The sequence below is a fragment of the Dermacentor andersoni genome, unplaced genomic scaffold, assembly GCF_023375885.2.
Source record: "Dermacentor andersoni unplaced genomic scaffold, qqDerAnde1_hic_scaffold ctg00000044.1, whole genome shotgun sequence".
NCBI lineage: Eukaryota > Metazoa > Arthropoda > Arachnida > Ixodida > Ixodidae > Dermacentor > Dermacentor andersoni.
The window spans coordinates 749344-774072 of NW_027314758.1; the positions used below are offsets into that span (position 1 = coordinate 749344).

General features: G+C 44.0%; 1 protein-coding gene across 4 annotated transcripts in view; it reads left to right on the plus strand.

Moving 5' to 3' along the window:
* LOC140214449 (uncharacterized) overlaps window positions 1-23632 on the plus strand; it is a 74802-nt gene extending 51170 nt beyond the window's left edge. For 2 of the 4 annotated variants that reach the window (XM_072285806.1, XM_072285807.1), the window contains 9 exons: window positions 3229-3267; window positions 3404-3457; window positions 3529-3573; window positions 4848-5042; window positions 6803-7024; window positions 10462-10608; window positions 20582-20632; window positions 21951-21995; window positions 22890-23632. In XM_072285806.1, coding sequence (XP_072141907.1) covers window positions 3229-3267; window positions 3404-3457; window positions 3529-3573; window positions 4848-5042; window positions 6803-7024; window positions 10462-10608; window positions 20582-20632; window positions 21951-21995; window positions 22890-23078 — 987 coding nt within the window. In that variant the 3' untranslated portion in view covers window positions 23079-23632. The remainder of the gene's footprint in view (window positions 1-3228; window positions 3268-3403; window positions 3458-3528; window positions 3574-4847; window positions 5043-6802; window positions 7025-10461; window positions 10609-20581; window positions 20633-21950; window positions 21996-22889) is intronic. The other 2 variants (XM_072285809.1, XM_072285808.1) reach the window with 2 other exon arrangements.
* Window positions 23633-24729: the final 1097 nt, after the last annotated feature.

Below are 24729 nucleotides of genomic sequence, written 5' to 3' on the forward strand. Positions count from 1 at the left end.
AAAGAAAGACAGTTCGACAAGAATTAAACTTCAAAACTAAGAAGCTGTTAGTAGGAGACAGCACAGTCATCTGTACACAGTTTCATTCTTGGGCTTTTTTCTTTTGTTCCCCACCTGTGCTTGCAAGTACTCAGGCATGTGCGTATGTCTGTGCCATCTCCCAATAGAAGTTCTGAGTAGCAAGTCGAGCATTTGTTTTTTCACTTCTTTCCTGATCCTCCTTTTCAGTGTCTTCCAAGATAGGCTAGTGTATCTCGTTTCACATAATGCATGGAAATGTATGCGTCACCTCAATTTGCCAATTTTTCTTAGTATTCTCTGACAGCTTTTCAAGGTGAACAACATGATACAGTCAAACTTTCACATATTGAACTCACAATAATATGGGAATTAGTTCCATATTCATTATAGACACGGAGCAGCGCACGGCAGAAACCAAGAATAAAAAGGCACATACCCAGTGCTAATTTCAACTAAACGTTTTATTTGACCGCACATTTTTATTATTATTTATTTATTTATTAATACTGTCAACCCACAATGGGTCATTACAGGAGTGGAACATGTACAGAAAGAACATACAAAGTGTTACATTCCTTGGCAGGTAGTGGAACATCAAACATCAATGTTGATTTTCTAGGTGCTAGAATATTCTGTCGGATGCAAACTCAGAGAAAACAGCAGTTACTAGGTATACAAGATCAAGAAAGTGTGTTGTACACAAAGGCACTCGAAGTGGCATACAAAGGTGATGCATATAATGACATACAGAGAGTGTCCAGACCCTAGCAAAAGTAACATGCGGTATGGATCGGAACATTACACTTCTATTACTGTCTTTATAGTTGAGCGAATATTCTAACGAACGAACACTTTCTGGAAAACGCACTATAGAGGTGTACTCATGAACAAATTAAGGTCACAGGGGACAAATTATGTCAAATATGTAGACTTAACTTTTTCCTGAAATTCGCCTATTGATGATAGTTTCACTATAGTGTCTGGTAGCCTGTTTTATTCATTGATAGCCCTAGGGAAAAAAACTAAATTTAAAGAAATCAATAAAGACAGAAGGAGGGGAAATGTACATACTGTATCTATGCCTAAACTAGGTGTCTGGTTGGATAATAAGTTAATCGTTTTTATTTATGCTAACGAGATCATGAATGACAAGAAAGAGAAATTTTAGTCTTTCAAGGGAAGTCCTAGTTTCTAGAGAGGGTAGATTGGCAATTTTGTTAAGTTCTGAGGGGGAGTCATGCCGCTGATACTTATTATAAAAAAAATGTTATTTATACAATGACAGGGGATCAAAAATGAAACCAAGAAGACAAACATGTAAAGATACAGTACAGAACGCACATGTGTCATCACTGTAATCACATCGCACCTGCTCATTTCCAGGCGATGATATTAGAAACCTCTTCTTTCTCCCATAAGGCCAAAGATGGCAAGCTCACACATTTTCTTTCAGTTTGTTGATTTCACATGCTTCAGTTATCTCACGTGTCGTTCTGCCTTGGGCCCTGTTTAACATGGTCGTGTTTTTGTGGACTGGGACCCAGCTGCAATCCAGGCAGTGGATTACTAGATGGCCTGACACCACTTTTTCGATGTTGTACTGCTATTCTTTAAGTCTCTGGTTAAGGCACCAGCCTGTTTTATCTATGTACACATACTTACATGTCAAAGGTATAATATATACAATGTCTTCAATGCAGTCCACGTATTTCACGGTGCTTCATGGCACAACCGGGCTACTCTTTCCTGTCCCCATTAACCTTTTTTGCGAAATCCTTGCAACTGTTCGGGAGCCGAAAAAAACCACGTCTATGCCAGACTTTCTCGCTATCCTTTACAAATAATGTGAAATGGTGTGCTTGTGATTACTGTGATTCGCTCTATTAACTGAGGATAACATTTCAGTCTCTTAACATATTGTCTGTGATTCACTCATTGTTTGCTGACAAAATAATGAACTAAATCTTAGGGGCACCAGTTCTTTGTTCAGGCGTGTACTACAGATGGTGTCTTTTCAAATCAAATCAAATCAAATCAAATCAAGTTTATTCATTACAAACAAAGAAACGGTTACATTTTCGTTTTACAGACGAGGGTCCCAAAGTCGATGACTGTAACCGGGACCCTCGGTGGGTAATTATAAGAAAAAAAATTACATAGGTGGCAGGACAGAAATAAAATTTATAGAATGTACACTAACAGAAACGAAGAGCTCTAGTGCAACAACAGAAAAGTGATTATGATTACAATGTACAGTACTACTAACAAAGATAAAAATAATATCGGCGTACAACAGAACTTTTAAATTATCTAAAGAAGGAACAGAACGAAATAGAGAGAAATATGATCGGCAGGCCGAGATGAACATGAAGTAAAAATATAAGTGTGCTATAAATATACATATACAAAATTTCAACAGACACAAAAAAAAACATGAGAATACATAAAAAGAAGCATTATGAACAAAACGACTAAAGGCAACAGCAAGCATGTGAACAGCAAAACATAACAGAAATAGTGATAATAAATAAAACATTTGGAACCATAATTGCGTCACTGCGTCAAAAGGAACTCTTTAAGGGATTTTTTGAAGGCATAGAATGATGTGAGTGATTTTATGTTTGATGGTAAGTGATTCCATAAAGATATGCCAGCGAAAGATGATGTTAGTTTACCATAGTTGGTACGGACACGAGGCAGTAAAAAATTTCTGTTAAAGGCAAACCTAGTTCTATTGTAGTTATGTAAATCATTTAGGTTAACGAATTCGTAAAGCAATTGGTTGTTAAGTAACTTGAAAAATAAGATTGTTAAATTATATTGAAACAAGTTCGCGGTCGTTAAAATAAGGTTTTGACGGAGTAAAATGGATGCATTTGACTGACGAGGACTGCTAGTAATGATACGAATGGCTTGATTTTGTAAATGCTGAACTGATGATAGGTGGCAATTGTACGTGTTGCCCCAGGCAGCGATTCCATAGTTAATATGACTATGGATAAAAGCAAAGTAAAGTGATAAAAGAGCCTTGCGAGAAAAGAAGGCGCGTGCTTTTACATAATGATGCAGCATAGACTTTGAATATTGTATCGTTTATATACTAACTGAAGGCAGTATGCGCTCATTGCAGTAATTGTGCAATGACAAAAAAGTACATTTCTTTTTTGAGTCCGGTGGGAGAAATTGACCTGAATTGTTTCTGTGCAGGTAATCGCGAAAGACAATGAAATGGACAAACAGCTAAAGGTAGGATGTCTTAGCTGCTCACTACTGCCCAGAGTGGACGCCAGTATTACAATGCCTCAGGCTCTGTAACTACTGACCGCGTGTTTAGAATGGCCTCAACGAATCAATAAGGACTTTTCTTCTCCACCCTCTACAGATGATCAACTCATTGCAAGCCTCTCTTGATTCACAAGTGAAAGAAGCTCAAAAGGTAAGCATTCCCTTGTAGCTGCCGCTTGGCGTCCTAACTGTGCAGTAAACATTGTATAAATATATTTGCAGCTTTCTAGAAGCACTAACCAAGCATCTGCTGGACTGAAGACACAGGTAATCTAGCATGTTCACCGTGTCTGATGTCTACACTACTAGTTCAGAGGTGCCCATGTTGACATGTAGGCCATGATCTATGTGGGCTTGTAAAACATGTACAAGTTTGCCCTCGCATAGCTAGTCACAATATTGGGGCATTCCACCTTGCTTGTGAGTCTGCCATCATTCCCAAACTGAGAAGCTGTTTAGTTTGTCAACACTGCATTCTTATGAGTTCTTGCAAGAAAGTAGACTGAATGGCACAAAAGCACTAGTTTGGACTAGTTGGCCAGCTGTACAGGTAGTGTAAGTTATAACACTAAATGGGTTAAAGGCATGCATAACCATGTAACAGCTATGGCAAATTGCATTGAGAGGAAACCTTTGAGCCATCCTTATCCAAAAATTTTAATAGAAATTTGCGCCAAGCTTGCACGAAAGATGTTATATTGTGCGGTCATTATCATCATCACTTGATGTTAGTGGAGACCTGCCTTGCTTCCCTGCACTATTGCAAGTGCAGATTCAGTGGTTCTGACTTAAACAGATTTCACTTGACCAATGCACAGTCATGCAGGAGAGACTTTGCACATTAGAATTGAAGACACCTCTGGATATCTTCTCTGTAACTTCGGTTTAGTTATGCATCTCCTATAGGAGTGTAGATTTGTGGGCTAGTTGGTTTGTTGCATCAAATGAAGTTACAGTGCTGGATTGACACGGTCAAGATGACAGGACGTAGGCTGTAGGGTGTGATGTCCTATGGGGTGTGATCTTCCTTACACATACTTTTTCTGCAATCTTTTTCATTTTTTGCTCTCTTGAAGTGCAGCAAACATACAAACGCCTGTTGCAAGTTGAAATGGCAGAAGTGGCTTTAAACTGCGATATGGGAACCGGGAAAGTCATTCTTTTATAAATTTGTGAAACTACCCTGGGAATCATTATTCCAAATGTCTCATTGATGTGCTTGTAGCCTTCTCTGCTATATTTGTTCAGTATATTCTTTTAATATTGAGACCACATAGTATATATGTGCATTCGACATTGCACCAAATGTGCTTATCGCTCCTCTACTGACATAGTACCGTGTGTTGTCACGATAAGTATCTATTGTCTTTTGTGCTGCTCAGTTTTCTGGATGCCAGAAAAGTTGTTGCTTAGAAGCAAACAACATGTTTTTAGGTTGCAGCCCTGTGTACAGCGGGTTCGCAGGTATGCATTTGCGGAATGGGCATGTTCTTAGGTAGGGAAGCAATATCATTCCTACTTTTAATTTTGCCTGCTTCTAGAATGAGCGCATGAAGGCAGAAGTGTCGAAGCTGCAGCAGAAGGTTCAAGACCTGACCTGCGAGTTGAACACTTTGAAAGAGACAGAAGCACTGAAACGGGAGCGCATCGAGCAGCTCTATAAGCAGTCCAAGGAGGAGATCCAGTTTCTGAAGAAATCAAGTTGTGATGGGGCTCCAGGAACCCCGCTTCTCCAGGTATTGTTCCAATATAGTAGTGCATGCCTTGAACAAATTAAACACAGAGACCTATTAGAGAAAGTGAAGAGAAAGCTCAGTAAGTTTGGCAAAACTAAATTGTTGAGCAAGCTGACACATATGTTCATACATTGGAGAACAAACACAAAAGGAAAATGAAGAAATAAATGACTTGATGAGTACTCATCTACATCTATAATATATTTATACATAGTACTCTATTTTCTGAAACGGACATCAATAATATGCATTACACTGACATGCAGACATGCACAGATGCATTGGTTCTTTTTCTAAATTCCTGGATCCAAAGGACTCTGAAGTTAACTTTTTCATAGGTTAATAGACCTGCTAATACACATTATACCATTGTTTGTTTGCTTTAATTTTTTCTTCTTCGCTATTTATTTTTTTATAGTTAAGAATCTCAAGCATTTTGAGTGAGCTGCTCAAGTGTGTTATGAGTAACCATTCGTCCAACTCTTCTTTATTTTCATATGCTTGTGTGCAGGCCGACTACAATATGAGTATGTTTTTAGCCATATTCAAAGGCATTTGTTACATTTACCAAGTTTGTGCCTGCAGCCACGCAATGTAATGACTGTGATATGAAATTTAGCTTTGTACACCACTGCAATAAAGCAGCAATAACAAACTATGGATACATCCACTCAAGAAGTCATCATAAGCATATAAAATTAAAGTGGTCTCGCTAATCGTGCATAGTCAGTGAGAACAAGAAGTGAGGCTTTCTAAAGGAGACATGTGGGCAAGATGGTTGATTATACAGAATGAATTAAAGAGCATGAAAAAAATACTCGCACAAGACAAAGAACTTGTCCGCTAGACATTTAAGGGACATATCTTGAAATGGTGGTGGACGTATGTCCGATTGCTAGTGAATGGGATTTGTAGTGGGCATCACTCAGAGCTGCCACAGTCTAAGAAAAGTTTGCACCCTTTGGGTCGTATCCTATCCTCAAACAATAGTAGTTGTCTGCTGTCTTTCATGCTTTTCCTTTCTTGCAAATTGTGCTCGCTGCTTTCCTGTCAAAAACGCTATGTCACGCTGATAGCGTGCATACCATTTGAGACATGGAAGCACTGGGCAGGCAGCATAAAGAAAGGAAAAACAATGTAGATGACGATTGTTGTTTGCGGTCAAGGAACTCCCAAAGGGTACAAACTTTTCTTATCACATCTTCAGATGATCATTTTTGAGCATTCTAGAGCACTCCCAGAAGGCCGATCTTGTTTGGATGGTCAAAAAGGGGCCCTCCTGAAAGACTTAGATGGTCGTTTCTAACTGCCTGATTCCACACCAGATCACAGAGAGGCGCTCCCACTATCACAATTGGAGCAGCCGAGAAATCTGGTCATTTTCTATTCGCAAGACCCTCCTCTTTTTTTGTAGTTGCGCTATCGAAGGGGCTCTGTTTGTAGCAACAACAATTTTTATCGGTGGCGGCACTGGCCATGGTGCGGGCAGTTCCCCTCAGCTTTCGCTTCCTTTCTTCTCACTGCATCGAGGAGCAGCTGGCTGTTCGGTCGGCACATGGTATCTCCGACTTATATCCATAGCACTTCCGAAATCTGTCCGCTTGGATTCGGAAGATCAGAGCTACCATCCGAATGTGCCATTAGAGTGCATCGACAGTCCATGGGTGAAGGTGACACCCAGTGACACTTGCTTCAAGTGATGCTGAATCTCTTTTTAGGGCAAGAACCTTGTCATTGTCTTCATGCTGTGCTTCTTGCAGGCTATGACACCCGTGTCGCAGTCAAAACTAAAATCTGTGCCAACAGCTGCCTCTGCAGAAGCTGAGCACAAACATACAGACAAACATAAGACCATGTTCACTCCTGAGCCTACGGACACGCCAGTCAAGTCTAGCATTTTATGGACTGAGGCAAAGACTGCGGTAGTGGCTGCACCGCTTTCTGTCGCAGAAGCAGCTGCTGACAATTCATCCGCTGATTCCGTGAGTTTTGCAGCAACACCTTGGCTTGTCCTTGTGTGTGTGTGTCCGTTCTTTGGACTTTTGTACACAGCAGACAAATGCTAATAAACCTTCACCAGTATAGCCAATATGCAACAAATGTCGAACTTAATATGACCAGTTTTACCTGTATCACCAGTGTGAGTTCGGTTTACAGTGGGGCAAACTCCAAGCCTTGGTCATGAATAGCTTATCAGTTTTATTTTATGGTTATTTTTGCACGGTGGTAGTAGCACGCACAGTACCAAGCAGTTTCACAAGTTAGCCGTGGCATTTAGCAAGTTAGCAGCAAGGTAGGGTTGAACGCATTGGCTTTTCTTTGTGTTCTACTTTTGCTGGGCAGGCAGATGGCAGGACATACGCTAAATGTCAGCCAGCTTGACAGTACCTTCCACTTTCACTCTACCGAGCTGAAGCTGAAGCCAATGCAATATTCCCACAGAAAATGACCGATTCTTTACTGCAGCTGTGATGAAAACTTATTGTCCTGTAGCATAACCTCCATAGGCAAACTAATTTAACAACAAATAGAAAAACTTCTTTAATTCAATTTATTTATTTGTGGAAGGCTACAGTGCAAGAACCGATGCAGACAAAGGAGGCACACTAAGTACACAGACACAGGACTGACTTTGAACCAAAATGTTTATTTTGCCGGTGCACAGCTAGTTTTAAAGCAAACACTTGGCAAAAAAATAAACAAGATCATACATGCGCACAGAACCTGCTCGTATGGCTATCACACCTTGGCATTTGAATCAAGGTAGGTCAGCTCTTTTTTGCACAAGGTTATCGAGGGACAACTGACACAGTTATTTCCTGCACGTGCAATTTCGACAGCCTTGATAATTTCTCTAGTAAGGCTTGATTGTCTCCTAGATACAATCTTGCATTTGTCAAAGACAAGTTTGCACCCACAGTTGCGACAGTGCATGCCTAGATGACCTTGAATAATGTTGTGGTGTTCCCAAAACGATTGTTAATGCATCGGCCGGTTTGCTCGATGTAGACTTTACCACGAGATGGGTACTTCATATACGGCACACTGGGCTCACTGTGTGAAGCGCTGTCCTGTGATTAGTTTTACACTGGGCCTTCTCTTGGAAGACAGCACAAGTTTGTTTACTCAGTGACACCAGTATTCTAGGCACAAAAAAAAAAAAACATCAATAGCTGTTCTATTGCATGACCAACTGCGTAGAAAAAGCTCCGAGAGCATTTTGTCCATGTATACTAACAATAACAAAAATTTGTGTCCCTACGAAAAGTCAGGAATGATGCAAAAAAGCTTGTGACTAGACTGGAACTGAGTAGTGCTTTAAGGAAGATGGATGGTGCTAGCAAGGGCAGTCTACAATTGTTGAGACTGTGCCAGTTGATCAACATGGTACAGCAACAAGTGAGAACAGCACCTGCTCTGCAGACCCATCAGGGGACTCTGTGTGGAGTGCATTTACACACTTCAGTTCACGTGCACATCATCAGTTAAGCCGTACAATCTCGGATGAGGTTGCTGGGTACTTGAAGGCCCCCCTGCTTTCCCGGTCCGAAGGTGTGGTGGAAAAGCAAGGGCAGCCACCTTTACCCAACCCTGGTTGCAGCTGCTGTAGGTATCTTTCGATACCAGCCACCCAGACAGGAAGTGAAATGCTTTTTTCAACTGCAGGAGCCGTTGTAAGCTGCAGAAGGGAGCACCTCAAACCCCAGCATTTGGAACAGCTAGTGCTTTTGCACAAAAATTTGTAGATTTTTGTAAATAATCAAGTTGTTTACTTTTCTTGAATAAACCCCAGACCTTAGCTCTCTGCCGTTTTTTTTCTTTACTTGCTACTTTTCGAAGTATTCGCTTCGAAATTATTCGAGAAGAATTACTATTTGCTTCGAATTCGTTTCGAACCAAAAAAGCACTATTCGCACAAGCCTACAGGTTAGTGTTGCAGTTGTGCAAGGACACAGCTCACAGGACAGTCGTGACACCGTAAAGAAGGCAGTTACTCCCCATTTTCATGGAATCTCGCACAACCTTAAGAAGGTTGGCCAGAGTGCAAATGTTGATGTTTTTCCACGCCTAGAAAACTGGTGTCACTGAGCAAGCAAACTTGCTCTGTCTTCCAGGAGAAAGCACAGTGTAAAACTATGTAATCGCAGAACAGTGCTTCGCACAGTGTGCCAAGTGTGTCGTATATGAGGTACCTTTCTCATCTGGTAAAGGCTACATGGAGAAAACTGGCTGATGCATTAACAATCGGCTTAGGGAACACCACAACAATGTTAATAACACTATTCAAGGTCATCTAGGTCATTTTTGTTGAACGTCAGCGCTGTGTCTGTGTATTTTGTGTGCCTCTTTTGTCTCCGTCGGTTCCCATGCTGTAGCCTTCCTTTATGTTCAACCAACAAGCCCAACTAGTTACTCTGCTCAACTTTATTTCATTGTGTATTGATTTTTTTTACTACTTTTTCATTTACAACTGATGAAAGCTTCTTGAGGGGTAAGGCATGTAAGTCTTGTATTGCTGTCATCTGGTGCTGTTTTATCATCTAGTCTTGACCTAATGCTCACACTGTTTTTTTTTAGTCACCGATCTATTATGTACAGCAGGTGTTCCTTAAAGATCGGCTGAGATTTCATTGTATAACTTTTTATGAACTCCATTGTACTAAATTTGTAATGTCTGAAACTCCTTTATGTGGTTGGCAGTGCGCTTCAACAAAATAATGCATATAAGGAGCGGTGAGATTGTTGAGCCATTGAGTAAAAGCAGCAATAAGTTCTTAGCTAACTCCCTTGCTACCAATATACATTCAGATCTCAGTATAAACAAAATCATATTCCACATGAACATATACCTTCATTTACATTTGTTGTAAGTGTACACACTAATATGTCAAGAAAGAAATTACGATTGGATCGGAAGAAAGAGAAGTGTATGTGATGCCTCTGATGGGCCATCAAATGGTCCCTTGTTGATTTTGATGGGATATCAGCAGTTTGCTGTGCTGATACATGGCACATTAACTGCGTTGCATTTTTGCATTAATATGCAACCATGCAATTGGGACATTGGCTTGCAGGCAGTGTGTCAGCCAAACCAAGCCCTTTGCCCTAAACACACATGCACGTCCAGAAAGTGCCATTTAAGAGCCCCTCTTGCTAGGTATTTAACATTTTTGCTTCCAGAATGCATAATATGAGCTGCTGAGCGTACGAACATTCACTTCGCTGTTACCCTTTTTGTCTTGCCTTTTCAGTTTCATTGAAGTGGTACAATACTCATTGCAATAACACACGATCAACAAAATTTAGGATTTACTTCTTTCTACCCTTAGATTGATGCTGGATTTGTGCTCGTCTTGTCAAGTATTGTCTTGACAGGACTGTACTGCTTTGTTGCTAACCTTGATTGACCTCTCTTCAGCTCTCAAAATTGGTGGATGAAATTGAGAGGACGTCATCCAAAGCCCGACTTCTGAAAGAGAGTGACACAGGGGGCGGCACCTACAAGGAAGAAAGCGCAAGCAAGCGCCCGGTAACAACCAAGATGTCGCAGCGGCGATCCATGGCAGTGAGTGCTGTCGTTCAGCTTGTCCTGCTGTTACAATAGGCTCCCACTGAAGCATGAAGAGGCCAGTGATTCTCAGGGCTATATATTTCAAGGGCAGTTTGAAAGTACTACTGAAGCTAGTATAGTAGACTTCCGTTAATTCAACTCTGGTTAATTCAATCCCCATCGAAAATCCTGGCCCAGTGCCCACGCATTTCTGTCAAGGCGAACTTCCGTTACATTGATCTTAAAGTTGGCCTTTGCCGGATAATTAGAACTTGACCAATCGGCGTGCGCACACCTGCTTCCCACGGTGACTACAATAGTGACTCCTTTTCTGGCAGCATCTGTCTCTGCAGATGTTAGGTTACAGTGAATGCATTGAACACACGTCATCTGCTATCAAAAATGCCTATTTTCTCTCTGCCCTGAGAAAATCTTCAAGCAGTGATGGTAGCACAATATGTCTAGTTAGGATATTTGCCCGTTTTTAATGCACACCTTTATTTTTTCCCCAAGAAAAACTGATAATCACGTTCTCGGCGTTTGTCTGCTTTGCCGCAAAACAAGGCTGTCGTGCGGCGAAGCCCTCTTTGGAAACCCGGTCGTCACTGTGCAACTCGTATAATAGACCACTGCCCATTTTCGTTGCTTAACAATCGGGTGCGCGAGATTTCTACTATGTTTAGAAGCTTTGATGTTATCTCCATGTTAGTTTTTGTACACATGGAAAGTGGGCACATGTTTCATTTGGGGGTGTGTGAGAATCGGGCAAATACTGCCAAATGAATCACCGGTTCGTTTTGACATTATTTCTGCATGTTGTTTCATTAAAGCCGCAGAGCAATTCAAATAATTTCAATCAGTTCGATCAATAATTGAAGTCAATTGTATTCAGACGTCTCTTGTGCGGCTCTCTTTTCTAACACCCTCGGGGGATATTAATGAAATTTGGAGCACAGGCTCAGTTGAAAGAGGCTTGAAGATATGTGCACTGCATTTTAAATATTGTATTGATTGCTACTTTTAATTTTGAGGTGCTATGTTGGTGTGTACAGTTACATTTGTAGCATATGGAGGAGATGAGTCATCATCATCATCTGCCTATTTTATATTCACTGCGGGACAAAGGTCTTTCAGGGATCACCAATTACCCCAGTCTAGTGTCACCTAACACCAGTCTCTACCTGCAAATTTTTTAAGAATTTTATCAAACCTCTTAATTTTCTGCCATCTTCAGCTGTGCTTCCCTTCCCTTGGTACCCATTTTGTAACTCCAGTAGACCATTGGTTATTATCTGCCCTACGTGTTGTGTGGCCTGCCCAACTCCATTTTTTTTTTTGAATGACAACTAGAATATTGGCTACCCCCATTTGCTCTCTAATCCACAAAGCTATCTTCCTGTCTCTTAGCACTTTGCCTAATATTTTTTGTTCCATCACTCATTGCATGCTCAAACTACCTTGTTAGCCTCTAAGTTTCTCCCCATATGTTAGTGCCGATAAAATGCAATGATTGTACACTTCTTTTTTTTGAGGATAGTGTTAATCTTCCAGTCATGAAACATAAGTGCTCGGCTCCAAATACTTTTTTATGCCGATGTTACTTCGTTGTAATGTCACTCTCCCGAGCTGCCTCTGCTTGAGAAGGTCAGTCCTTCCACACCTCTTATGATAACAAAGGCGCTCATAGCGTTGTTCAACGGCATCACTTGCAATGTACAGTGACTGGCTAACCATTCTTGAGGCAAGCACTATGAAGAACTGAAGGAAAAAGTGATAGTCACAGTACTGTCCTAAACCAGCAGCAAAAAATGGGACAAAAGGAACTTGTGGATAGACATATCATTTTGTTGCTCATATCATGTGTTGGGTCAACTAGCAGCTATTGCAACAAAAACATTATCTGTACTGGAGGCACTGGGCAGTGGGCATGGTGCTGGTGTGCTGGTGCAAGAGAAGACGACGAGAAGTGCTTGCTTCCCCGTTACGATATAGCGCCGACCTGTTTACGCCTAGCGCTACAACCTATATCTAGTTACCCTTCTGCTAGGTGAACACCCCCATTGCATTTGGTGGAGGTGCTGGGTTTCTCTTCGACACCCTGGAACTCCGCAGCCGAACGCTACCACCAGCTATTGCAATGGATGAACCGGGACCGTCCCAGGCTGCTGCTCCCGTGCCCCCCGCCATCGTCTGTTCTGGCGTCATCCGGCAGCGCGATCCGGCTATATTTAGCGGCACAGACGACCACGACGTGGAAGACTGGCTCGCCGAATATGACCGTGTAAGCACCTATAATAAGTGGGACGACCGCGCCAAGCTCGCAAATGTCATCTTTTACTTGACTGACGTGGCAAACCTATGGTTCCGCAATCATGAAGCCGATTTTACCACCTGGTCGGCTTTCACGGCAACTTTGGCAGAGGTCTTCGGCCGTCCCGCCGTTCGCCGGCTTCGCGCTGAGCAGCGCTTGCGTAGTCGAGTTCAACGCCAGGAGGAGACCTTCACTAGTTATATTGAAGACGTGCTCTCGCTATGCAAGCGCGTCAACTCATCTATGGACGAAGCTGACAAGATTAAGCACGTCATGAAAGGCATCGATGACCAAGCCTTCCAGATGCTCGTCGCGAAGAGTCCGCGGACGATTGCCGAGGTCGTACAGCTCTGTCAGCACTACGACGAGCTGCGCAAGCAGCGTGCATCAACGCGCGCTGCTCAGCAGGACACCACGGATCTATCTCCGTTGGATTTCGGCCGCGACGCTGCCGATATCTCTACCTTAATGCCGGAGATAAAGCAGTTCATCCGTCAGGAAGTGGCACGCCAACTCTCTCTGGCGAACAGCACACCCGAGCCGTCGACAACCTTGGCTCCCTCGCTTCGCCACGTCATTCAGACCCAAGTTGCCGCGGCGCTGCCATCTGCCCCTCCTCCGCAGCCTGCAGCTGGACCGCTCACTTACGCTGACGTTGTTGCCCGGCCTTACGCTCCTCCGGCTCCTGATGCCTACCGGGCCACTGGCACCTTCCATGTGCCGCCGCCACCTTCACGCCCGATGGTCGTCCCTTACTCGGCCACTGGAGCCCCTGTCGTCAACCCGTGGCGTACATCTGACAACCGGCCAATATGCTATTTCTGCCATTTTCCGGGCCACGTAGCACGATTCTGCCGCCGTCGCAGCCCCCGTTTACCTGCCAGTGGGGGCGCCTCAAGCTACAGGCCTGCTCGACTTCCGCGTCAGGACCCATCTAGCCTTCCTCCGGACTCATCTTACAGTCGCCTCCCTTTCGATGGACGCTGGTCACCTTCCCCACGTCGCCGATCCATTTCCCCGATGGTTCGCCGACCCAGCCCAGCCCGTGAGGAAAACTAACAGTCGCAGTTCCAGAGGCAAGAACTGCGTTTACGTCGAACATTTCAAGGCCTCATTCTAACCCGGTGAACGAAATTGAACTGTCCGTAGATGGCGTCACCGTACACGCACTTATCGACACCGGAGCCGCCGTTTCTATTATTAGTGAGAAGCTTTGCCGCAATTTGAACAAAGTGACCATTCCCCTTACCTCTCTTTCTCTGCGTACGGCAACCTCGCATCGCATTCAGCCTTCAGCGTCGTGCACAGCCCGGGTTGTCATTCAAAGCGTTATGTATGTTATAGAATTTGTCGTCCTACCTCGTTCCTCACACGACGTTATTCTTGGATGGAATTTCTTATCTGTCAATCAAGCTCTTATCGACTGCGCTCGTGCCGAACTTACGTTATCCGTGCCGTGCTGCGACCATGACGACCATTCTCCTAAAGTTGTTGCCGCCTCTGACATCGATATCGCACCTTTCTCCGCCGCTCTGGTTCCTGTGTCATGTAACTCTGCTGCGAACTCATCTGTTCTGTTTACACCGTCGGCCACTTGTGCGCGCCGCCAGAACTTTCTACTTCCGTTTGCTGTCGTCACTTTTTGCGACGGTTCTGCTGCCCTTTACGTGTGCAATCCGTCCGCCTGCCCATCATCCCTACTCCGCAGCGAGTGCCTGGGTACCGCTGAAGCTTTTGATAGCGTTCTCCCGGCCACGATGTTTGGCGACACGGCATCACTTCCCATTTGTTCCGTTACTAATCCTGCCGCGACTGATGTCCCTGTAGACGTCTTCGCTCGCGTTGTCGACGCAGAATTCACACCTGCGCAGCAAACAGAAACCATCAAACTCCTCCAACGTTTTCATTCCTCATTTGACATTGACCAACCAACCATCCTTGGGTCGAGCGTCTGCAGTCGTTCACTGTATCGACACCGGTCAGCAAACACCATTGTGCCAGCGTCCCTATCGTGTGTCGGCTGCTGAACGCCGTATCATCGACCAGCACGTTGACGACATGCTGGAGCGTGGCATCATCCAGCCCTCTAACAGTCCCTGGGCATCTCCGGTTGTCCTCGTTAAAAAAAAAGATGGCTCCATTCGGTTCTGCGTCGACTATCGCCGCCTTAACCGAATAACGCGCAAAGATGTCTATCCTCTGCCGCGCATCGACGATGCCTTGGACTGTCTGCAGGGAGCGGAATTCTTTTCGTCGCTCGATTTGCGCTCCGGGTACTGGCAAGTGCCAATGGCAGAGGCTGATCGTCAAAAGACAGCCTTCATAACGCCTGATGGGCTATATGAATTCACTGTCATGCCGTTCAGCCTCTGCAACGCGCCTGCCACTTTCGAGTGAATGATGGACACCATTCTTCGAGGGCTGAAGTGGAAAACGTGTCTCTGTTATTTAGATGATATTGTGGTTTTTTCCACCGACTTTGCGTCGCACCTCAACCGCCTCGAGCAGGTACTTGCGTGCCTCTCCACTGCAGGACTGCAACTGAATTTGAAGAAATGCCACTTCGGCGCTCGTACACTTACTATTCTCGGCCATGTAGTTTCAAAAGACGGTATCCTTCCGGACCCCACAAAACTTAGCGCCGTATCCGAGTTCCCTAAACCAACCACCATGAAAGAGCTTCGCAGCTTCATCGGCCTGTGCTCTTATTTCCGACGCTTTGTCCGTAACTTTGCCTCTGTCATTGCCCCCTTGACGCAGCTTCTCACCGGCCGTTCTGACCTATCAGCCTGGTCCTCGGCGTGCGACGACGCATTCCAAGAACTACGACGCGTTCTCACCTCGCCTCCAGTACTGCGACACTTCGATCCCTCTGCTCCAACTGAGATCCAGTGGTGTCGGGCTCGGCGCTGTTCTTGCACAACGCAAGGATGGCTTCGAAGAGTACGTCGTCGCGTATGCCAGCCGCACCCTTACCAAAGCCGAGGCGAACTACTCAGTTACTGAGAAGGAATGTCTGGCCATCATTTGGGCTATCGGCAAATTTCGTCCTTATATGTACGGGCGTCCATTTGACATCGTGACCGACCATCATGCCCTATGCTGGTTATCTTCACTAAAAGATCCAACTGGTCGGCTTGCCCGTTGGGCATTGCGCCTACAAGAGTACGACATCCGCGTTGTTTATCGCTCAGGCCGAAAGCATTCAGACGCAGACGCTCTATCCCGGTCACCCCTGCCCTCTGGCCCTGTCCGCTCGTCTATATCTACCTGCGGTGCCTTCGCCCTCAACATTTCCGACATGCCATCAGAGCAGCGCAAAGACCCATGGATCTCTTCGCTTATTGACTTCCTGTCCAGCCAGTCACCAGCACCGATCTCTCGGACGCTTCGTCGTCAAGCCACGCACTTCATCATTCGGAATAACCTGCTGTACCGCCGCAACTACAATTCCAGCGGCCGTAAGTGGTTGCTTGTTATACCCCGACACCTCCGCTCCGACATCTGCGCCACGTTCCACGACGACCCACAATGCAGCCACGCTGGTGTATTAAAGACATACTCTCGCCTGCAGCTTCGGTACTACTGGCGTGGTATGTACCGTTTCGTTCGCCAGTATGTCCGGTCATGCCACATATGCCAACGACGCAAGACGCCACCTCAACATGCCACCGGCCCCTTGCAACCTTTGCCATGCCCCGCGCGCGCATTCGACTGCGTCGGCATTGACCTATACGGTCCGCTTCCCAACACTCCAAGCGGCAACCGCTGGGTTATTGTTGCTATCGACCACCTCACGCGGTACGCTGAAACTTCAGCCCTAGCATCTGCCACAGCAAAAGACGTCGCCAGTTTTATCCTTCAAAATCTGATTTTACGCCATGGAGCACCTCGAGAATTACTGAGCGACCGCGGTCGCGTTTTCCTCTCTGACGTCCTTTCAGCATTGCTAAAGGAGTGTCGCATCATTCACCGCACTACCACGGCATATCATCCTCAAACTAATGGGATGACCGAACGTTTCAACCGCACCCTTGGTGACATGATGGCCATGTATGCTTCATCTGACCACTCGAATTGGGATCGCATTCTACCTTCCGTCACCTATGCTTACAATACCGCCACGCAAAGCACCACTGGGTTCTCCCCTTTCTCCTTTACGGACACGAACCTTCATGCACTATGGACACGATTCTACCTTACCGGCCAGATGCTTCGGAGTGTACGACTGTTTCTAGAGTGGCTGCTTACGCCGAAGAATGTCGCCAGCTCGCTCGTTCGTTCACATCCCAGGACCAGTGGCGCCAAAAGCTTTGCCACGATTCATCCACTACGGCTCCGTGCTTTGCGCCTGGCTCGCTGGTCTGGTTGTGGGTGCCCTCTACTCCTCCAGGCCTTTCCTCCAAGCTGCTCTCCAAGTACCACGGTCCTTATCGGGTACTGAAACAAACATCCGCGGTCAACTACCTCATCGAGCCACTCGAAACGCCTTCCGACCAGCGTCGTCGGGGCCAGGAAATTGTCCACGTCTCCCGGCTCAAGCAGTGCCATGACCCCCCTGTGTTCTCCTGTCCTTAAGTCGCCAGGATGGCTACTCTTTCGGTGGGGAGTGATTGTACTGAAGGCACTGGGCAGTGGGCATGGTGCTGGTGTGCTGGTGCAAGAGAAGACGACGAGAAGTGCTTGCTTCCCCGTTACGATATAGCGCCGACCTGTTTACGCCTAGCGCTACAACCTATATCTAGTTACCCTTCTGCTAGGTGAACACCCCCATTGCATATCAAAACAAGTACCATTGCTACAGTGAGGCATTGGGCTAGATATTGCCTGAAACAAAGATGAAAGTATCCAAACTGACTATAATTAAGAAAGGCATTTACAGTTCTTGGGGAGTGCTTCATATATTGTTTCTCATGATACTTGCACCCTCTGCCAAGGAACAATGACAAGTCACACACTGTGGTACTTGTGACAACTCGGCTCCCAAGCTCTCTTGATATCCCTGTGCACTGCATATTACCAGTCATGGTATTCAGTTATGGCACTATTAAAATACAGTCGCTGACTGTTTATGCGGACCTCACGGGTACTGCGGAAATGTCTGAATAAACAGTTGTTCGAAAAAGCAGATTAAGAAAAAAAAAAGAAATCCTTTATTTCCACGCACTTATTCGGGCTCGGCAGTAGGCTTGAAGAAATCGTGAATGCGCCGTTGCACGCTGTTCTGTTTATGTGCACTCAGATAAGCCTGAATCTCGGAGAGGGTCGTACGGTCACTATAGGTGGCTGAAAGCACAGTCACTGCTTGTACACGCTCCGCATGCAACGGCAGCGTAGCACATGGTGCGTCATCTTCTGTCTCGGGAGTCATCATCCAGCGGCGCAACAGAAACCTGACGAATGATTTCGCCATCGTCAAGTTCTGTGCATGTCAGTACAGCAGTATCAGCACTTGTGAAACTGTCAAATGAGACAGTGTCCGGAATAGCAATGCAACCACTGCGCAGGTCTCGGCAGAACAGTTTCGGCATCAGTAGGGAGCACATCGGAAGGCGACAAATCCTAAGCCTCCCGGCACCCGCTTGCCGGCATTCCCCAGCACAGTCTGCGCGGGCACTGTCGGCGCCATTAGACACTCGACGCTATGTTTCCGTATGCTGCGTTGCATCACTGCAACCTCGACACAGCACACAAAGGAAACATCACCACGCCGTCACACCGACGCCAGTCGCACAAACGAAAAATGTGGCCTACTCGCAGTGTCGTGCACGAAGAAAGAAACAAATCAGCTGCTGGATTGTCTTGACATGGCTTACTAAGCTGAGACTGGAACTGCTGTAGCTGTGGCTACAAACCAGGCAGCAACGATGATGATGAGTGGGGATTTGCAGCAGCGCCACTTCGTGGGGCAGCAAGGAGGTTCTGTTCAAAACAAAAATGGTGTTCAGCAAGTCGAACTATGCGCCGATCAGAGTCGGTTCATGGTGCTCTCGATTGAGTTGGCTCAAAGAGTGTCCGAAAAATCAGACGAGAGGTTGCAAGGTGTCCGAACTTTGGGCAGTTGTTATACATTATGGTCTATGTGGAGAATGGTGGTGCTGCGAAGCAGACCGAATAATCGAACATGTCCGAATTTTTGGAGTCCGAAAAATCATTCGGCGACTGTAGTATGCGTCATTTACAATGGTATATGGTAGTATGATACTCCAGGAATAAAATTTTTTTCAGATTTCTGTCAGATCTAATGTGCCATTTACAATGTAAAGTATCTAAATGCTTTTCTTTGTCATGTAACCACAGCCCCTCATGCTTGTAAAAGTAAAACTCTTGCTTGGGCTAGTTGCTTCGTGCTTGAATGAGTAAAGGCAAGACGCAAAAGACAAGGACTGAAGAAGGACACAATCGACAGGACCGGCGCCACTCACAACCAGGTAAGTTTATTTCCGCAAAAAGCCTGCCTCATGTTGGTCAATCAAGCCAAATCACACACGAAATGTTAGAAGTACAATACAGCAATCCATCGACCACTCAGGAATCATATCTGATACAAAAGATCAAATGAGCTAACAAGAACCACACGTGGTTGCAGAGACTGCACTAATTTCTGCCCTCAGTTCGACAAAACTAAATTTTTGAAGTTCGGAAAAGACAGGTTCGAGCAGGAGATTTCGGAAGCCTGTTTCATCAAGAAAGAGGGAAACAAATGCATCAGCAGACCGTCCATTGTGCTTAGTGACAAGGAGACAACTTTTTAGAAGGTTTCATTTAGGCCTCATGTCAGAGTGATTTCATTTAGGTTTTTCCGTCTGTCTTCCTTTCATTTATTTAGTTTTTATTTTGTTGACGGTTTTCTAGTGGCTCTTACAGGGTTTGTTGCCTTCTTTAGTTTTTTTGTTTTTTTGTTTATGCAGACGTTGTTCTTTAGACCCTTTATCGTTCAACTGTTCTGTCCATTTCATTGCTTGTCATGTGGTTCATTTTTCGCACGGTCACACGTTTTATCAGTTTTTTAGGTGAGTGACTATAGGAGATTTTAGTTATGACGCAGACACTGTACTTAGACACCTTTATTTATGTTTTTTCCGTGTTATTCATTGCTCATTATTCCCATAGTCGTGCAGGGTTTATCACTGACTGGGCCTTAGGCGTTTGAATGGTGTTATGTTTTGGATAGTTGATAGTGAAGCGTAGACGGTATTTTTTATGTGTCATTTTTTCTCCCCATTGATTTAGTAAAGACTGTGCTCGATGAATTGCTTCCCGTGCTGCTCCACGTGTGGTTCTTGTTTGCTCATTTGATCTTTTGTGCCAGATATGATTCCTGAGTGGTCGACAGATTGCTGTATTGTACTTCTAACGTTTTGTGTGTGATTCGGCTTGATTGACCTACATAAGGCGGCAGGCTTGTTGGGGAAATAAACTTTGTTGTGAGTAGCGCCGGTCCTGTCGTTTGTGTCCTTCTTCAATCCTTGTCTTTTGCGCCTTGCCTTTACTCATTCTCATGCTTGTGTTTAGCCTCCATAATTGTGCTGTGTACTCATACTGTATTTAGGTATTGTTAGCCCGTGTCCTGATCAACTTCACTGTGTGCCAAAAGCATTGTTTTCTTGAATGTACTGCATTGTAAATAGATGTGCACATGCAGTATTGACCCAAATATGTTGTTTTTCTCCTCAGAAGCCCTTGACCAAAACGCCAAGAAGGAGCCCTCGTCAGCATGTGTCTGAGGTGTGTGCTCCAGACACTTGCTATAATTGAATGTCTACAGTCTAAAGTATCAGGGCCATTGAAACACTTCTTCGATATGTCAAGCCGTGCTGATTATTCATTAACACTAAAGATTGTCTAAGCCAAATTTTGCTGCTCTTATATATATAGCGCAGGAGGTTACTTATAAAAGGACACTGAAGCGAAAAATTATTCAAGCTGCATTATCAAATTATCTTTCTACAAAACCAAAAATGTCACTCTTACTGTGAGAGAAGAGGCTGTTTAAGCCAGAAACGACGCAGGAACAAAAGGCAAGTGGTGATGCCGCCTTGGAAGTCCCCGCACCAGCTTGCCATGACGTCACGGATTTTGACAGCACCTGCTTGCACCTAGTTAATGTTTTATTAGTAAAGATGGGCTACATTGTATTCTAAAAGAGCCATAGCTGAACTTAGCAAGTTTCTTGAACTTTAATGAGCCCTAATGGCGCGAATACGAAAAGAAGCTTTGTAATCCATGATGCCACCCTGACATGCTGGGGTTTGGGCGTGAAATTCAAAAAATGGAACTTTATCTTCGTTTTCTTTTGTAATCAATGTATTATTGTGAAATTAAATATTATAGAGCTTTCAAAGAACACTGACAGTCTAAATGGATTTATTATTTATTTTTAGTGTCCCTTTGAAGGATTATGGACACATAGCAGTACTTTTAAGGTTTTCGAATCTCTACCAGAAGCTTGCTGCACATAAAAGGAGCATAATACTTGGCAACTACAGACAGTCATAAATATTTTAATTTGAATGCCAAAAATGCCACACCTGGCATCATCAACATTATTGTGACGTCATGACACAGCAAACTTGCTGACTGTCGTGTAGCAGTATAGTTAAGTACAGTGATGTTGCTGATAAAAAATGTTTCTAAATAAACAACAGTGCTTGCATGGGTTCTCTGGCTGCACTTGCTTGTGGCAGCTGCAGTGATAACAAGAATGCAGCAAGCCAGTGTATCGTTGCATCATGATTCAACCGCATCCTGGGTGTCAAAACTTAAACTGGTTTTAGATACAAGCAATATACTAAATTATTTAGGGCTCTCTGGCAATATCCAGTATATTTTAGAGCAATTAGGGGGTCTGGGTTTTTATTTATTACAAAGGTACAATTATTTGGAAATGTGATGTCGGTGCTCCCTTAAAGGAGTGCTTGGCTTTTAATGCCACATTGTTTTGTCTTTGTTTGTCATCTTCTGGGGTGCTGCAGCAGACATTATGTTACTATGTTTGTGGTTGTTTTAAGCAGTGTTTTACTCTGTGTTTATGTTGACACCACAGAAATCTGGCCGCAGCATGGCAAGCCCAAAGGCATCATCTGACAAGGTAAAGTTTGCGCAAAAATAGCTGAAGCATTGTTTGCTTTTCAGGTTACGTTTCCTTACTTATAGACCATTCTAAGCACGGCAGTTTTGTTCTTCAAGCCTTGCTTTAAGAAATCCTGTTATCAGTGTCACACGAGCATTCTAGAGTGCTTTGTATTGATACTTGATGAATAAACATCAGAGTGTATGCCTACTGGTGGGTAGTTTGATGGCTATTGTCAAGTTTATAGGATGAAGCTGAACCTTGTTTAAATTTTAAAGGCACACACACCATCATTTGGAGCATTTCTGCATCAACGTGCTATAAATTATGCATATTGAAAACAATATTCACTTTGTAAAAATGATTTAATATACTGTATCAAATAAGAATGCAGTGTCCACGCCATAATGGAAATACTGTAACCAGCAGCCTCACCGGTGCCAGATAACTTAAACAGATCCAGCCTCATTCCATGAAAAGTGCACAAATAAGTACCTGACTGCCTAAAACATTAACAGTAACATATCAAAGAAAAAAAACCGGCATTAAAAAAAGTTTGCTGTGATTTGAAAACAATGGGTTGCTTGTCGATCTCTGCTGTCTTTATAGCATTTAAAGGTAAATCATGGTTAATAAAGTTGATATGTATCCCACAAAAGGTGTCTGCTGAAGGCAAACTTTAAAAAATGCATACTCTCCCTCCCCCTTCCATTTTTGTGTTATGTCTGTGAGAGTCTTACAGATTTTAAAGTTCATAGATTAACTGCTGTGCCATGGCATTTGCAGGCTAACTAGCCCAATTTCATGCTCGCATGATAAGTGAATCATGGGGGAAGTACAAACAATGCTTCTCTCTTATATGACCGATTTCGAAAAGCTGCATGCTTTCAAGAATTTCTTCATATTTTTCAGGTGTCTGCTGTTGCTGGTGTGCAGAAGAGACCAGTGCAGCCAAGCAAGAAAGCAGATGACACTTCACTTATGTCTCAGGCTGACATCTCGACAAAGTCAGCTGTGACTGCACCGGGTGCCAAAAAGAGGAAGTTTTTTCAGCCGAAAGACAGCGACTGGGATGATTTGTTCAAGATCAGTTTGATCTGAGCACTGGCTTGGCCTAGGGCAGGTTACAACTGGGCCATATTTCTCCTGTGCATGGGTCTGCACAGGTTTCTTTTTTAAATTAATTTTACTGAGAAGTCTGCACAGGGGATGCATTTCTTTGTGTGGGCATGCATACTATTTCATTGCTCATTGATATTTATCTTGTATTTTCAGCTATATTTTCTCTTAGCTTACAGTTGATGTTTTAGCTGTTTGCCATTGTCTGTTGGAAGCAACCAGCTACATTGTTAACTGTTTATATCATGCACTCGGTACAAGTGAGCATTGAGTGTGTGAGACAATTTCTTTTTCGCCACATGCACATATATTAATGTGTTCATTTTTTGTGCAATAGTTGACTTGATCATAGAGACAAAGCAAGGCTGCTGTTCCTCAAACTTCTTCATTTTCACATTATCATATATTTCTAGCCTATGATGTAAGTTTTAATGTTTATATTTTATTCACATTCACCCCTTTTCAGCTAGCTTACAGTTGGAGTTAGTTTATCGCTTTTAAATTCGGTCCATAAATTGCAATACTATATTTCTTGTTTTCTTGTTTGTTTGATGAGAACATCAAAGGTCCAATAAATATTTGTATTGGCACAGTAATCATAGTTGTGGTCTGCTCTTTATCAGTCAGCTGTCACGCTTGTGCATACTTTAAGTGAGTTCTGAAAATTATGGCAACACAAAGGATACATAGGCCGAAGTGCTGCAGTGTAAGGAAGTGCTGCCATTGAAGATCTTGTCTATCCAGATTAAGAAGACACGCAAATTTATGCAAAAACACGCAAATGACACTTCTGGTACTTTTCAACTCTATCTGGGCTGCCGGATACCTCCCATCCTCGTGGAAGGAAGCTATTGTTATTCCCGTCTTGAAGCTGGGCAAAGACCCTTCCTTGGCGGCAAGTTATCGCCCGATAGGTCTTGCAACTTGTTTGTGCAAGCTGTTTGAAAAAATGATTAATCATAGACTAATACATTTCCTTGAACTTAACAATATGCTTGATCCCTATTAGTGTGGCTTCTGTTAGTGTGGCATTGAAGGAAATATCCATGATGCATTTGTACATAAACAGTTCTTATTGATATTCCTCGATATGGAGAAGGCGTATGACGCACTGTGACGATACGGGATTTTGCGAGACTTGTTGGGAATGGGCATTCATGGAAATACGTTAAACATACTAGAAAGCTATTTGTCCAAACGTACCTTGCACGTAAAACTCTGCAATGTATTGTCACGACCTTTTATACGAGAAACTGGTGTACTCCAAGGAGGTGTGCTTAGCTGCACGCTCTTTATCGTGAAGATGTGCACGCTTCGTGCTTCATTACCACCAGCCATTTTTTATTCTGTTTACATAGATGACATACAAATAGGTTTGAAATCCTGCAACCTTGCAGTGTATGAGAGGCAAGTACAACAGGGCTTGAACAAAGTGTCCAAATGGGCAGACTAAAACGGATTTAAAGTGAACCCCAACAAAAGTTCTTGTGTGCATTTCACAAGAAACAAAGGGCTCATTGCAGATCCCAATATCGAAATGTATATTCAGCAAATACCTTTGAACAAAGAGTACTAGTTCCTATATTTATACTTTTTGTGCGCAAACAAACAGGGACGAAGAATAGGGGCAACA